The sequence below is a fragment of the Salmo trutta genome, chromosome 34, assembly GCF_901001165.1.
Source record: "Salmo trutta chromosome 34, fSalTru1.1, whole genome shotgun sequence".
NCBI lineage: Eukaryota > Metazoa > Chordata > Actinopteri > Salmoniformes > Salmonidae > Salmo > Salmo trutta.
This window is the reverse complement of record NC_042990.1, coordinates 17,259,669-17,276,124: the sequence shown is the minus strand read 5'-3', so window position 1 is coordinate 17,276,124 and position 16,456 is coordinate 17,259,669. Positions and strand designations below refer to the sequence as shown.

Genomic DNA, 16,456 nt, shown 5'->3' with positions numbered 1-16,456 from the left:
TGCATATACTCCAGAATGTTATGAAGAGTGATCAGATGAATTGCAATTAATTGCAAAGTCCTTATTTGCCATGCAAATGAACTGAATCCCCTAAAACATTTCCACTGCATTTCAGTCCTGCCACAAAAGACCAGCTGACATCATGTCAGTGATTCTCTCATTAACACAGGTGTGAGTGTTGACGAGGACAAGGCTGGAGATCACTGTCATGCTGATTGAGTTTGAATAACAGACTGGAAGCTTCAAAAGGAGGGTGGTGCTTGGAATCACTGTTCTTCCTCTGTCAATCATGGTTACCTGCAAGGAAACATGTGCCGTCATCATTGCTTTGCACAAAAAGGGCTTCACAGGCAAGGATATTGCTGCCATTAAGATTGCACCTAAATCAACCATTTATTGGATCATCAAGAACTTCAAGAAGAGCGGTTCAATTGTGGTGAAGAAGGCTTCAGGGTGCCCAAGAAAGTCCAGCAAGCGCCAGGACCATCTCCTAAAGTTGATTCAGCTGCGGGATCAAGGCACCAGCAATACAGAGCTTGCTCAGGAATGGCAGCAGGCAGGTGTGAGTGCATCTGCACGCACAGTGAGGCAAAGACTTTTGGAGGATGGCCTGGTGTCAAGAAGGGCAGCAAAGAAGCCACTTCTCTCCAGGAAAAACATCAGGGACAGACTGATATTCTGAAAAAGGTACAGGGATTGGACTGCTGAGGACTGGGGTAAAGTCATTTCCTCTGATGAATCCCCTTTCCGATTGTTTGGGGCATCCGGAAAAAAGCTTGTTCGGAGAGGACAAGGTCAGTGTTACCATCAGTCCTGTGTCATGCCAACAGTAAAGCATCCTGAGACCATTCATGTGTGCTTCTCAGCCAAAGGAGTGGGCTCACTCACAATTTTGCCTAAGAACACAGCCATGAATAAAGAATGGAACCAACACATCCTCCGAGAGCAACTTGTCCCAACCATCCAGGAACAGTTTGGTGAAAAACAATGCCTTTTCCAGCATGAGGGAGCACCTTGCCATAATGCAAAAGTGATAACTAAGTGGCTCTGGGAACAAAACATCGATATTTTGGGTTCATGGCCAGGAAACTCCCCAGACCTTAATCCCATTGAGAACTTGTGGTCAATCCTCAAGAGGCGGGTGGACAAAAAAAAAAAAAAACACATTCTGACAAACTCCAAGCATTGATTATGCAAGAATGGGCTGCCATCAGTCAGGATGTGGCCCAGAAGTTAATTGACAGCATGCCAGGGCGGATTGCAGAGGTCTTGAAAAAGAAGGGTCAACACTGCAAATATTGACTCTTTGCATCAACTTCATGTAATTGTCAATAAAAGCCTTTGACACTTATGAAATGCTTGTAATTATACTTCAATATTCCATAGTAAAATCTGACAAAAATATCTAAAGACACTGAAGCAGCAAACTTTGTGAAAATTTATATTTGTGTCATTCTCAAAACTTTTGGCCTCGACTGTACACAAAATAAAAGAAAAATAGAAAAATCTATGTACAGTGTGTGCAAATGTAGAAGAGTAGGGAGGTAGGCAATAAATAGGCTCTAGAGGCGAAGATAATTACAATTTAGCATTAATACTGGAGTGATAGATGTGCAGACGATGATGTGCAAGTAGAGATACTGGGGTGCAAAAAGAGCAAGAAGGTAAGTAATGATATGGGGATAAGGTAGTTGGGTGTGCTATTTACAAATGGGCTGTGTACAGGTACAGTGATCGGTAAGCTGCTCTGACAGCTGATGCTTAAAATTAGAGAGGGAGATATAAGACTCCAGCTTCAGAGATTTCTACAATTCGTTCCGGTCATTGGCAGCAGGGGTGCTGAGATGTTGGTCAGGGTAGGGGTAGCCAGGTGGACAGCATGGCCAGCCATGGAAAAATGCTTATTGAAGTTATCAATATACTACCAGGTGTCAGAGTATGTGAACAGAGTGGAGCTGGATCGTGCCCAATTTGACTGGAGTGTGGAGCGAGTTTCCCAAAATTTGGAGCTTTGGCCTTCTAGTCCCCTCCAATTTCGCTCCAGTAGCGCTCACTTCACGAGCTCAGGGCATGACCGCCCCAGCATGCATTTGTAGTCTACTTGTGTGCTGCTATAGCCCCTTGCTTTAGCTACTGTCATCAAGTATCCTTTTCATAAAGAAACTAATAAAACACACAGGTGATAAATCAAGGTGACTTACCAATATGAGGAGGACCAAGAGCAAGAGACGAAGTGTGGTGATGTGGTGTCCACAACTAAAGAATCATTGTGGAATCTGAAAAGACACATATCCCAAAGGCAGGATAGTGTACTTACTACGTCCACATGCTAACAGAAAGGAATGAGGTGGGTAGCTAGCTAAATGTGTCATTGTAGCAAAATATTTATGAACAAAAATCTGACCTCTATACAATAGGCCAGCATAGATTTTGGCCCAATAGTCCTGGCATATTACCTCTTTCAAGGAGCTTTCCATTTTGATCGGGTTATTTTACCTAAAATCTTTTGGGCTTACTTACAGAAAGAAAACAACTACGCATCCTGCCCAGCCTGGCAAGAGTAGTCCGAAGGGTGATTAGCATCCCAGTGACTCTGCAAGTGTGGAGAGGATATTCTCCACTGCTGACCTGCTCTCCAGGCACCGTCACATGAGCCTGATTCCACAGACTCTAGTCAAACTCGTGAATCCAAAAATTAATTCAAAGACACTGGAGACTGAGCCTAATAAGGCATTTTTTGTTTAATTTGTATTTAATTTTAAGCAAGTCACAGCCTATATGCACAATTTATAGACTATAATGATTTAATACAATGAAATGTTGTTTAAATGCTGAGTGCTTAATATCTCTGCTAGCCTAGTGTGTCACACTCACAAATGCTTCAAAATACATTTCTTTGTAGACTAAAACCTTGAAATAATTTAAATAGTATAGCCTATTTAATTAGGCTACCTGTCTGGCTAATGACTTATTTAATGTTTATATGCTGTTTAGTACATTCATGTAGCCTATTTGAAATGATGAGCGCTTCTTAGTCACCTTTTCATTGAAATACTTTCAATACTTCAAAACCGTATGGGAGGTCCAGGTAGTTACAAAAATAGATGTGTGTTGGTTAGGGCTGTGGCGGTCATGAAGTTTTGTCAGACGGTAATTGTCAAGCAAATAACTGTCTCACGGTAATTGACCGTTAATTAACATAAACACATTTTGCATCTCCTGGCTTCTACACATGGATTACAAGCCACTGATGCAGACTTTTTGGAACATCTATATCTATAATAAATCCACGTAATATAGCCTACACCTTCACAATAAATCCATTATTTATATTAGACAGGTCTAAAGAAGCATGACATGTAGTCTATTTCAGAAGAACAGAATAGCATACTCTGAGTTGTCCCTATGTTAGGTCCTGATCTGGCTATGCCATATGGTTGTGGGCTACACTAGTTCATTTAGCAGACAAGATTTGCTTAGAATTCCGTGACATTATTTTACATTATTTGATAGTATGAAGAATACAACTGAACAAAGCTGAATAAAATAGAAAGGATATTTTCTCCACAAACGATTTGAGGGAGTGCGCACATGCGGCTATTCTGTATTGAGCGGTTAACAAAGAAATAGGTACTCCTATATGCTTAATTTAGTGTTATTAATTTGACTTTAGTTGTTCTACAAACGTTAGGCTATATGCTTTGATTTTTAATATGTTGTACAGCTGCATGATGTGACTCTAATGATGATTTGAAAATAGTGGCTTGAAAGGCATGAGCTCTGCTTTGTTTTTTTTGCGCAGGCTGTACACACTACATCAGTCTCTCATTCACAATTTGACAAGCACTTGATAATGCCTAGAATTTCACGGCACATCCCATTTGTGTGTCCGTAATGCACCCAAATTAATACAACCACTAGCATCCCAAAAACATTTTTACGCAATGTAACAGATTAGAACATTTAGCTTAAAATGTTGACAAACTATTAACCTATTTCTTCACATTATAAGCGCAGCAATGCGCACATGGCAGTAGGCTATAAGCGCAAATGGTCCATTAGCGGAAAACACCATTATCAAAAGTTACCGCAAATGCAATTATGCATGTAATGCTTTTATTATAAAGGTGCTTTTTTATGGTGAAAATGATCTTCCCCAAACTTGAAACTCACACGCAGTTAGGCTCTACACCCCTTGTAAAGCGGGTTATTGTGCTTAATTTTAAGAAGTTATTTGGCCACTTTAGTAATACAAACCGTATAAAAACATATAGGCCTATGGGCTAGGCTACATGAGATGTGCGACTATGATTAGAAAAAGTCACAAAATAAATACTTTGTTTCTTATGCTGGGCATAATTCACGTGATAATATATAATTCACAAGTGAGAGGATAATATTGTCAGCCATCAGACTATTCTTGATTTAATCTTGACTTTATATTATTTAGTATATGTGTGAAATTTGTTTTGATTTAGAATGGACCATTATCATGCACCTGTCGAAACCGGGTCAGCGGGGAAAATACATGTATTCTATGCACTTAAATAGTGAATGGAGGATGCTTTTCCCCATTGTTTATTCTCATGCCAGCCAGGTAGGCTATACTCCTGTTGTAAATATAAGCAATGTGCTTAATATTAGGAAAGTTGAGAAACAAATATAGTAGGCCTATCCTATAGAAAACTGAGCCTCCTATTTTTAGTAGAGGCCATCCCTCTGTTTTCTCACGCCTATTGAAACGTTGCGCAACATGAGCTCATGGGCTCTCATGAAGTGTTTGATTAGAGGGACAATAGAGTGCTGAGTACAATGCAGTCTACAAATCCGGTGTGTCAGCCCACAGTCTGAAATTGAGCAAACAGTGTAGAATTTAAGCAACCAGGAAATGACAGAGCAATTTCCACTAGATAATACAGCCACAAATTCAGAACAGCTTTCCCATTTTGACAACAGTTGCTGCTCCGGCGGTAGAAATCAATAGGTGAATATCACAGCCATTCACAACACTGGTGGGCAAGTAATACTGTGAAACACTGGTCAAAGGTTTGGACACACCTACTCATTCAAGGGTTTTTCTTTATTTTTACTATTTTCTACATTGTAGAATAATTGTAAAGACATCAAAACTATCTCTGAGTAGGTGTGTCCAAACTTTTGATTGGTACTGTATATTATGGACATTTTCAGAAATTACAATGCAAAAATGTAAAAAATCCTACGTGTACCACCTTTAACATCTTAACATTAAACCACAGCAGCCTTCAGAATCACAAGGTGCAGGCTCTTCTGTTCACTGAGTGTGAGATAGCTGGCCAGTGCCCTCTCACATTGATGAGAAGGAGATTATCATTTTATAATAAATAAGTTATTTTTATTAACTTGCATGACATACCAGCAGTAACCTTCACACACTGAACACCATTTCCCATTTAAAGGAACTGCAGTGTTTGAGGGAGGAGGCCACAGGTGTGTGAAATTAGATAATTAGCAAAGCTTGCAAGCTGTCAGCTGACAATTAAAGGGACCACTGGGCAAAAACTTGTTAAATCAACATTGTTTCAATGTAATTTCTCAATGTATTGTGATGTGGAATCTAAGGGGAAAATGTTGGATTTGAAAAAAGTCTAAACTATTGTTTTGAGGGTGAGATTTCTATCACATGATTATGTAATCATGGTAACTCAATTTCAACAGAGAAATCTTGTAGAAAAATATGTTGAATTTTTTACCTTTTAAACCAATGTCAGGTCTTCACCAGTATATCCACTATCAGGAAAAACAACAATAGGCTGGGCAGCACCACCTACTGGAGAAATGATCTATGGCAACCCTTTTGTCTCCCATCCAGGGTTTTAACGAAGCCCAGCCCTGCTTAGCTATAATATTGTCGCTAACTATTACCAATGTGCTATTATGAGAATGATTGTTAATAGATCTCCATATAAAAATGAAATAGATTCACTATCAAAGTCATTCCAAAGGGTAGGTTTAACAGAGCAAATGAAACATAACCATACGTTATCACTCATATACCATCAATGACGCTATATAGACCTATATAACAACAGCTATTGTTTTAATATAACCCATAATTCAACTAAATAGACAATAAAATAGACCTATGATTTCAAGCTCTGGTTGATTTGAAATTGTATGATATTTAGCAATGTTGACTTGTTTGGTTGTCAACGCAACCAAATATCAACATTTGAAGGAGACTCATCTTCTGCTTGGATAGTTCCATCTGTGCCATGGACTTAGTCTGGCTTGAATTCCAGTGTGTCTAAAAATGTATAATTGATATGTTGGATTCACGTCTCTATCTCAACCAAAAATAAAAGTGAAAGAATAGGACTAAATCAAATAAAACATTATTTAAAGCGCATTTAAAGTTTGATTTGATCTATTCCTAATGTATAACTTCAATTGTTGGTTGAGATGGAAATATGAATCACTTTTGAAATACAATAAATAGCCTATTAACTTGTTGTCAAGTTAACAAATGATATGTTGAATTCACATCTCAACCAAAAATAAAAGTTTAAGAATGGGATTAAGCCAGTGGCTCAGATGGAAATATCCAAACAGTAGATACATCTCCTTTAAATGTTGATATTTGGTTGCATTGTCAACCAAACACAATTCAGTATTACTTTTGTAATACGTAAGTAGCCTATCTTTCAAAGTAATGTAACATTCAACCTTAAAATAGCCACATTGAGGTTACTGTAACTATACATTTCTACTTATGTAATCATATAAAGCGTGCATGTTCAGGATAGCATGCACAGGTCATCGCAGGTCTGTGGAGATCTTCACGTGCTGTTATAATCTGCAGAAAATCTCGAATGACATTGATCACTTGCTCTATGTACTTTATGGTGCGTTTTTAAATGGTTGAAAGAGCAGTGATAGACATTTGGATGACAACTAAACCGAAAATTAGACATCGTTTTTCCATTGGAATTTGGATGTGCTTTTAGATGGTTGAAAGCATAGTGATAACACACTGGAAATTCAACTAACTTTTGGCTGTCTTTTTGAGTGGGTGAATATAGGTTGTAATCATTAATCAATGTCTCAACCAAATATTATCCACGTTGAAATAACGTGGTGTGCTCAGCGGGATTCCACTCAATCTAACATTGAAACAAACAGGAAAAGGTTGAGCTGATTGGAAAAGATCAATTAACTGGATTTACATGTGATAATGAATTGACATTTTAGGATCCTAGCTATATAAACACACAATACATTTATAGAAATTAGAGTGAAGGCTACTCCTTCACAGAGAATGTACCATAGCTCTAACAACAATTCCATGAAACACCTAACAGATGATTATCTACCACATTCTACACTGTTGTTATTGTGGTTCTGCAATAAATATATAATACCAGTTGGAGAATCTAGACCAAAGAAATGGGTGTTCTCGTATGGGGAACTCTTGAAATGTAAAATGGCCATGTTCTGTAGCTCCTATATTCACACACTCCTCTCCCAGCCCCGCCCAGTGAGGTGAATGAGATGAGTGTTATAAGGGCTGAGGTAAACAAATTGACTAAAGCCATTTAAAAAACAGTGTGTGTGTTTATAATAGCAGCCAGCTCAGCATTACGCTAAGTCTGTTTTTTAAATCATGCCCACTTACACACACCTTGGGGACCAAAGGTCGTCCTCCTCCTGCGGTGATTGGCCGTGTTGTTTAGTTAACACGCGACATGGCTGCTACACACCTGTCTGGAGCTCTGATATGGTCAGAGTAGCGTGTTTGCTGAATCTGATTACTGTGTGTGTGTTCATTTGATCCACTGTAGCCATGTGCCTTCAGAAAGTATTCATACCACTTGACTTACAGTACTCCACATTTTGTTGTATTACTGCCTGAAGTGAAGTGATAAAATATGTATTTTTTTTAAACATTTTTACAAATGTATTAAATTAAATGCATAAATATCTAATTTACATAAGTATTCACACCCCTGAGTTAATACATGTTAGAATCACCTTTGGCAGCAATTACAGCTGTGTCTTTCTGGGTAAGTCTCTAAGAGCTTTGCACACCTGGATTTTACAATATTTGCACATTATTCTATTGAAAATTCTTCAAGCTCTGTCAAGTTGGTTGTTGATCATTGCTTGTCTTTCCACAGCCATTTTCAAGTCTTTCCATACATTTTCAAGTGGATGTAAGTCAAAACTGTAACTAGGCCACTCAGGAACATTCAATGTCGTCTTGGTAAGCAACTCTAGTGTAGAATTGGCCTTGTGTAAGGTTATTGTCCTGCTGAAAGGTGAATTTGTCTCTGTTGGAAATCAGACTGAACCAGGTTTTTCTCTAGGATTTAGCCTGTGCTTAGCTCTATTTCATTTATTTTTATCCCTAGTCCTTGCCGATGACAAGCATACCCATGACATGATGCAGCCACCACCATGCTGGAAATATGAAGAGTGGTACTCAGTGATATGTTGTGTTGATTTGCCCCAAGCTTAACACTTTGTATTCAGGACATAAAGTTAAAATCTTTGCCACATTTTTATCAATTTTACAGGATGCATGTTTTGGAATATTTTTATTCTGTACAGGCTTCCTTCTTTTAACTCTGTCATTGTAATTACTCCACAATACTAACTTAAATGTTGTTAATCCATCATCAGTTTTCTCCTATCACAGCCATTACACTCTGTAACTGAGTGGTTTCCTTCCTCTCTGGCAACTGAGTTAGGAAGGACGCCTGTATCTTTGGGTGTATTGATACACCATCCAAAGTGTAATTATTAACTTCACCATGCTGAAAGGGATATTCAATGTCTGCTTTTTTTTATTTTGACACATCTACCAATAGGTGCCCTTCTTTGTGAGGCATTGGAAAACCTCCCTGGTCTTTGTGGTTGAATCTGTGTTTGAAATTCACTGCTCGACTGAGGGACCTTTACAGCTAATTGTATGTGTGGGGTACAGAGATTAGGAAGTCCTTCAAAAATCATGTTAAACACTATTATTGCACATAGTGAGTCCATGCAACGCATTATGTGACTTGTTAAGCAAACTTTTACTTCTGAACTTATTTAGCCAATCATAACAAAGGGGTTGAATACCTATTGACTCAACCCATCAAAGGACATTACCACAACAACAACTGGCCAAATTGTGCATATATTTTACATGCACGCACACACACTCGCAAGCACTTACATACACACTTCACTCTGGGGGAAAAACTGGTTGATTCAACGTTGTTCCACGTTATTTCAACAACAAATCATTGTGATGACATTGAATCAACGTGGAAAACTGATTGGATTTGCAAAGTCATCAAGGGATTTTCCTATTTTATTTTTTTACTTTTAGCCTAAATCCAATGACATGGTGACATCTTTTGTTGATTTCACGTTAGTTGGTAACTCAACCAAATGTAAATCACAACTAGATGTTGAAATGACGTCTGGGCCCAGTGGGTTTATTGTTGTGCTCTGTGAATAACCAAGCATAGTGAAGCGGGTTGCATGTTGTTTGGATTAGTAAACGTGGAAGAAAGGTTTACGTTCCTCTGGGTTTATATTTTTGAATGCTGATTTCTGTGCTGCCTTTTGCCTTTCAGATACAGCTTTTGCTTTGATTAAAGTATATTTACTGGAATAATGAGAGGCTAAAAGTCACCCAGCCCGGTTCTTAAACTCCCTCCTCACTCCACTACTTTGCATGTCTCCAAGGATACACTGGAGTGGTTTTTAAGATGCATATTTTCTTGGTTGTTTTTTTTTAAGCACCTCTAGCATCTTATTCACAAGTGATGATTCTCTAACCGGTCAAAAACACGTGTTTCCTAATAACATTTAAGGAGTAATTGAGGAGACTATGATGGAACGGAAGGATGTACTAACTGGAGGAAAGTTACTAAAAGTTGGCAAAAGTAATTAAGACATTATTTCATGCTCACTTCTTCCTAAACATGTTGATGAAGCGTAGCTAGGTTCCCCAGAGCGAGAGCGCATTAAAAGGAGAGACCGACAGCTTGGCTTCTTTCTTTCGTACAAACAAATTATTATAGATGTTTGTACAGTATAAACCTTTACGCATACACCCCATCTCCACCCCCACCTCCCCCTTGCTCCTCATTCTCCTTCTGGGTCTGTTTCCATAATCACATGTAAATACAGTTATATAATATTTATGGACCCATTTAGAGCAGACGGAAAATTGATTACGCTACAGGAAGTAAGGATATTTCATCATGCCAGAAGTAAATTAAAGTATTTATAATGTAGTCAAGGTTGGCTTTAGCTTAGTCCCCGCTGATCCCAGGAAGGAAATTAATTTCCTTTAATGAAGTTGCATTAATAACAGTCAGATAGGAGAGAGAGGGAGGAAAGGGAAGGAATCAATGGTTTCTCCTCAGCTTCACGTTGCTGTTGACATTGTGGCTGCATGAGTTCTATGGATCTATCTCATGGCACACTTGTATGACTTTATTTATTGTGGATGGACACCAGTAATACATTTTTTGGGTACAAAGATTCTGAATGTATTACCAGATATTGCTACCAGGGTGATTTGTCTAAAGGAGTTGACAGTCTACAAACAGAGCCTATAATAATATAAATACATTGGGCTATACAGTACAGCTTAGCCTTCCCAATTTAAGGAAGGAATTTCTGACATCATCAAAGCCTCTCCTCTCAGTTTTATAAATCATGTAAAGTACTGCTGACAGACTGCCTGTCTGTTTTATAATACACAGGAAGAAAAAAACATATCCCTCAGGCTGTTTGATCAAAGTTACTCGTCTCTTTTCCTTATGATCCCAATCAACTAACAGGGATGTTCAGATGGTTTATGTGCTGCTCCAAAACCCTCTCCAGCTCTCCCTCGAAACATTGCTCTGGGACCCTCCCTCTCATCCCCAAATCTCTACCCCCTCACCCCCCCGGAGCCGCTGCTGGTGTAGAGGAGTCTGACGCCACTGGTGGCTGTTGAACTGGTCCTTCGAGCCGGATAGGAACAACTGACTTGTGTGATTAGGAAACAGTTATCCAGAATGTTTTATAATAGTGAATGTATTGTCATTTCCTACCAATGTCTTGCATTATAATTGTTGCTCCCCTTAACACTGTGTGTTCACTCTCTTCTACTGTGAGTTTTTCATAACACTATGTTTCCTCTGTCTTCCAGGGTGAGTGTTCTCAGAGGTGCTACAATATCTTTGTCCTGGAGACTGTGTGTGTGGCCTGGTTCTCTCTGGAGTTCCTGCTGCGCTTCATCCAGACGCCGAGTAAGTGTGTGTTCCTGAAGACGCCCCTCAACATCATCGACGTGGTGGCCATCCTGCCCTACTACATCACTGTGATCGTAGACTCTCTGTCTGAGGGAGGGGAGAAGCCCAGCGGCGGGAACAACTACCTGGAGAAGGTGGGCCTGGTGCTGCGGGTACTTCGGGCCCTGAGGATCTTCTACGTGATGCGTCTGGCGCGCCACTCCCTGGGGCTGCAGACCTTAGGCCTGACGGTCCGACGCTGCACCCGCGAGTTCGGCCTGCTCCTCTTGTTCCTGTGTGTTGCCATGGCACTGTTCTCCCCGCTGGTGTTCCTGGCAGAGAGCGAGATGGGCGCCAAGTACGACTTCACCAGCATCCCCGGCACCTACTGGTGGGCGGTGATCTCCATGACAACGGTGGGGTACGGGGACATGGTGCCGCGTAGCATCCCGGGTCAGGTGGTGGCGCTCAGCAGCATCCTCAGTGGGATCCTCCTCATGGCATTCCCCGTCACCTCCATCTTCCACACGTTCTCTCGGTCCTACCTGGAGCTGAAGGAGGAGCAGAACAGAACGCTGAGACAGAAACCTGACTTCCATGACTCCAGCAAGTCTCAGAACAGCGAGGACTCGGCCGAGACGGACAGTTAACATGGCATCACTGAAATCGCCACCTCTGCTTTACGCAGGAAGTCCATTGCCCTTGCGTCACAGAGGAGGGCCATGCAGACTCAAGACTGAGTGTGTGTGCAACGTGAGAGCCTGGGGGTGTGTGGAGTGCACTGTGGGAAACTCGTACTAAAGCTGGAGGATCTAAACAGGGATGGGCTATTTTTCTCAAGCTTAAGAAGAAAAGGAGCCTCCATAGCTCTGTCCATCAGAGTGTGTTCAAGAGTTTCTAAGATTTTATAAGACAGCTGCAGAAGTCTTTCTGCTGACATTATTGGTGTAGAGCTGACCACAATATAAAAACACAAGTTATGTGTGGTCAAAGGACACTTCACCCAGGAGTATAGAAGCCCTACAACACAGGAGTATAGCCCTACAGCACAGCATGGGGAGAAAGCTTCTCTCTCACATATTCAGTATGAAAAAGCTATTATTTTAAGGGAAAAAACACCTAAAATATTATAATTTTGGTATATATTTAGGATAAGAAATATTGCAACAAGATATAAGTGCAATAAGAAAGATTTGACTATAAACACATTTACAGATTTCAGAATGCTTAGTTTGCATCTATTTAGACTAAGGATCTGCATATTTTAATAAATGTAAGAAAACCATGACCTCGGCTGATGCAATGTAGGATTCTACACTTTATTAAATTAATTTCATCCCATGATTCTGTCTGGAGGTTTTCCTCCAATTTCACATCTCCTCTGAATAATAATGGCCTTGGCTCCAGACATGTTATATTAAATCTAATCAGGGGCGCAAATTTGGTTTTAGAAGTGGGGGGGACATAATTATTATAATTTTTTATCCAGTCGGATAAACACTCCATACAGCCTACCCGATCGCTCAGAGGTGTCCGCATGGTCATGAAGCACACCATTGCCTTGTTTTGTATCACATTCAAATGATAATATATCGGGGGACAAAAATGCAATTTCAGAATGTGGAGGGGACATGTCCCCCCCGTCCCCCGTCATAGTGAAAGTTGCGCCCCTGCATCTAATAAGTATCGAAAGGATGGCGAATAATTGTATGGCTTAGATCATGGAAACCCATGGGAATCAATATGGACTGAACAGACCGACTAAAAGAGATTAGAAACAAATTAAAACAATCTTGATCAGATCTAGAGAATCACGTGTTAATTTAAGGTGTAATAAGGGCTATAAATAGACCTTTTTTGAGGAAGGGCACGGGCAAGGTTAGAACCTGTGACCTTCTGGTCCCTATCTCAGTGCCTAGTCCACTGTGCTAGTAGGGGTGAGGGCATCACCATTGTTATTTCCACATACATAAAGCTGTTAAAATCAGTCATTTGGAATGTCAGCAGATGAGAAATGTGATTAGTTAAAGGGCAGCTGAACTCACTGATTCCGCATGTTTTTCTGCTGCTCATTAAAAAAATATGATTTGCGTCTTGGGGGTGTGATTGGATGAGGGTGTGTTATGTTCGCTATATCATACCCACAGTTATTGTTTTGTCCCTCTTGAGTCCCGGTAGAAACCTTTCGACCTCTGAATATGATAATTCAAGAAATCTGTCATTTGGACGTTTTTGCAGAGGTCTTTGTCGCGCAATTTTACATTTAGCTAAGGTGTTTGTTTTACTTGAAGTAATGCACCAATGTGCATGAATACTAGTAGTGCACTGCAGACAGTATCGGGTCAGCTGCTGCTGCGCTCACTACTGATTTCTCACTACTGATGTCTACAACTTCATCAGCAAGCTGTCAAAATATCGTAAATAAAGCAAAGCTACATGCTGTTTATCAGTGCCCTAAATTACTTCTTAGCTAGCTAAGTTCCATCTCTGTGTTTGTCAATGTAGCTAGCTAGTAGCTAGCAGGCACATTTAGCAGGCAGGCCACGTTGGCTAAATCAGCTTAACAAGTCACTGGCGAGTGGCAAAGTACTTTGGTGCCACTTAGTTTTTACAACTTGCTCACTACGTATTACCGGAGTGAGTCCGTCTGGCAGTGTTTCATAGCGAATCATGTCACGAAACAGTTCACGGCGTTACACGATGCTAGAGAAATGGGTTTTGAATTTTTTTAAGATTATCAAGTGACAGTTGGGATGGAAGTGCACATTGTCTCAATTCTCATTTTTCCCAAGTTTAATTAAAATAATACATTGACGATGTGCTGTCTTATGTAAACAAGACCGAGGCGCTGCGTAATGTGGACAGTTTTTGCCATATGATTGAATAGAGCGTAATCAGCACAGCTGATTGATAGTTTGGGTTAGTGTTCCCACTCAGCCATATCTCCATGTTACAGCACTTGTTTACGGAAAAACAGACAGAAGACGAGGCGATGACCTGTGCTAATTAGCATGCTCTGAACACCTGTGCTAATTAGCTATCTAGCATGCTTTGAACACCTGTGTGTAAGCTTAACTCAGGAAATGGAGCGGAATGGAGCTAAGAACATAACAGCTTCCCTACATCTCTCAAATATCCATTTTACTGACCAAAATTATGCTATTTACACTCAGTAGTACATCTTTACACTATAATCAATGTTTCTGAGTAATATCGATGTAACAGGCCATTTTCAACCAGATAAGTTAGTTGAGTTCAGCTGCCCTTTAATATGTTGAGTAAATTTGGAAAATGAAAAGGTGCATTGGGATTCGAACTGGCGATCTTGTGTGTTTAATCAAAAGTGCATTTAAAATTTGATTTTATTTAGTCCTCTTCGAAAATGTAGATTTTTTGTTGAGATGGAGACGGTAATACAATTTATTAATTTGTAGACAACCTGGAATTAAAGCCAGACTAAGTCAATGGTACAGATAGAACTATCCAAGCAGAAGATACATCTCCTTCAAATGTTGATAAATAGCCAATTAACTTGTCAACAAATGATATGTTGATTCATATCTCCAACTCAACCAAAAATAAATGGGATTAAGCCAGTGGCTCATGTGGAACTATCAAAGCAGTAGATACAGATGTAGGATCTTAATTTGAGCCAGTTTGCTACAGCAGGAAAATTATAATCCTGTAGCAACAGGAATGGATTTATGTGGATTACAATTAATGGAAATGTTTGTAAGGGTTTATACATTTTCCTGAGAGAAAATCAAAGCCTAGATTCAAAAATAAATCAGATCAAGCGTTAACTGACGATAGCAGACACCCGCATAGCAGATGCTTTGGTGGTGGAAATGCATTGGCGCTGTCAAATCGGTGAGCAGCTGTTCTTGCAATCATTGTGACAAGAATCGACGAGTTGTGCGTTCCGTGGTGCCGTTCTGCGCCACTTTTTGCAGCTTCGCCTGTTAGCTTGCACGATTCTCGCCATTCTCCTTCGACCTCTCATCAATGAGCTGTTTTCGCCCAAAGGACTGCAGCTGACTGGATGTTTTGTTTGTCGCACCATTCTCGGTAAACCCTAAACACTCTCGTGCGTGGAAAAGCCCAGGAGACTGACATTTTCTGAGATACTGGAACCAGTGCGCCTGGCACCGTCGATCATACCACGCTCAAAGTCGCTTAGGTCACTCATTTTGCCCATTCTAATGTTAAATCTAACAGTTACTGAATGCCTGTCTGCCTGCCTTATATAGCAAGCCATGGCCACATGACTCACTGACTGTGGGAGCTAACCATTTTCGTGAACGGAGTGGTGCACCTAATTAAACTGTCCACTGAGTGTATTTATCCTGTCTTGAATGAAAAGGTCATTTTGCAATCTCCCAAAATAAATGCAATCTCTGACAAGAGACAGGCATTACAAACACTACACTTGTCCATTCAGTAGCGGGGCAAGACTCTGAAGATTACATACTGCGCAATGCTCTAGAAAGTGGCCCAAGGTCCCGACTTGGCTGACCATTCAAAACATGTTTCCCAATTTGAAATGTCTAAATGGAAATTACAAACTTCAGAAGCCTTTTTAAATTTCAAATACACTACAAGTTTAGAATGTCCTGCAACAAGGTGATCAAATTAAGATCCAACATCTGTAAATCCTCACAGGTCTGTTGAGAGCTTCACAATTGTGGTAATAATCTGTGCAGAATCTCAAATGGCATTGATCACTTGCACCATGTACTTTTAATGTAATCTCAACTGCAATCCAGTTAATTTGGTTCTGCTATTAAATGAAGCACAGTGAATTCACATTAATATGCTGTATAAATAAACAAAATATCACATTGTATTCCCATTTGAACTTTGGTTGTGCTTTTAGATGGTTGAAAGCACAGTGATAACACATAGTTGAATTTCCTAACTTTTGGTTGTCTTTTTGAGTGGGTGACTATAGGTTCTAATCTCGTTGATCAGTTTAAACCAAATATGACCCAATTATCTACGTTGACCTGACCCAGTGGGTTCTGTACACTAATTGAAATCATCCTCCTCCCCTAAAAAAAGTTCATTTAATTTGCATGTTTACTAGAATTTATAATTAGGACTGCGCGGTACAATGCTGTGTTTATAAGCAATTGGGAAGGTGGTAATTACCGGTTGTTTAGTCGTAAATACGAGTTGGGTGCATCTACATTTGAATA

The 16,456-nt window shown here is 40.0% G+C and overlaps 1 protein-coding gene across 1 annotated transcript in view; it reads left to right on the top strand.

Moving 5' to 3' along the window:
* The window catches only part of LOC115173718 (potassium voltage-gated channel subfamily G member 2), a 39,178-nt gene extending 23,074 nt beyond the window's left edge, over window positions 1-16,104 (top strand). The window contains exon 4 of the mRNA XM_029732056.1: window positions 11,177-16,104. Within this exon, the coding sequence (XP_029587916.1) occupies window positions 11,177-11,908 (732 nt within the window). The 3' untranslated portion in view covers window positions 11,909-16,104. The remainder of the gene's footprint in view (window positions 1-11,176) is intronic.
* Window positions 16,105-16,456: the final 352 nt, after the last annotated feature.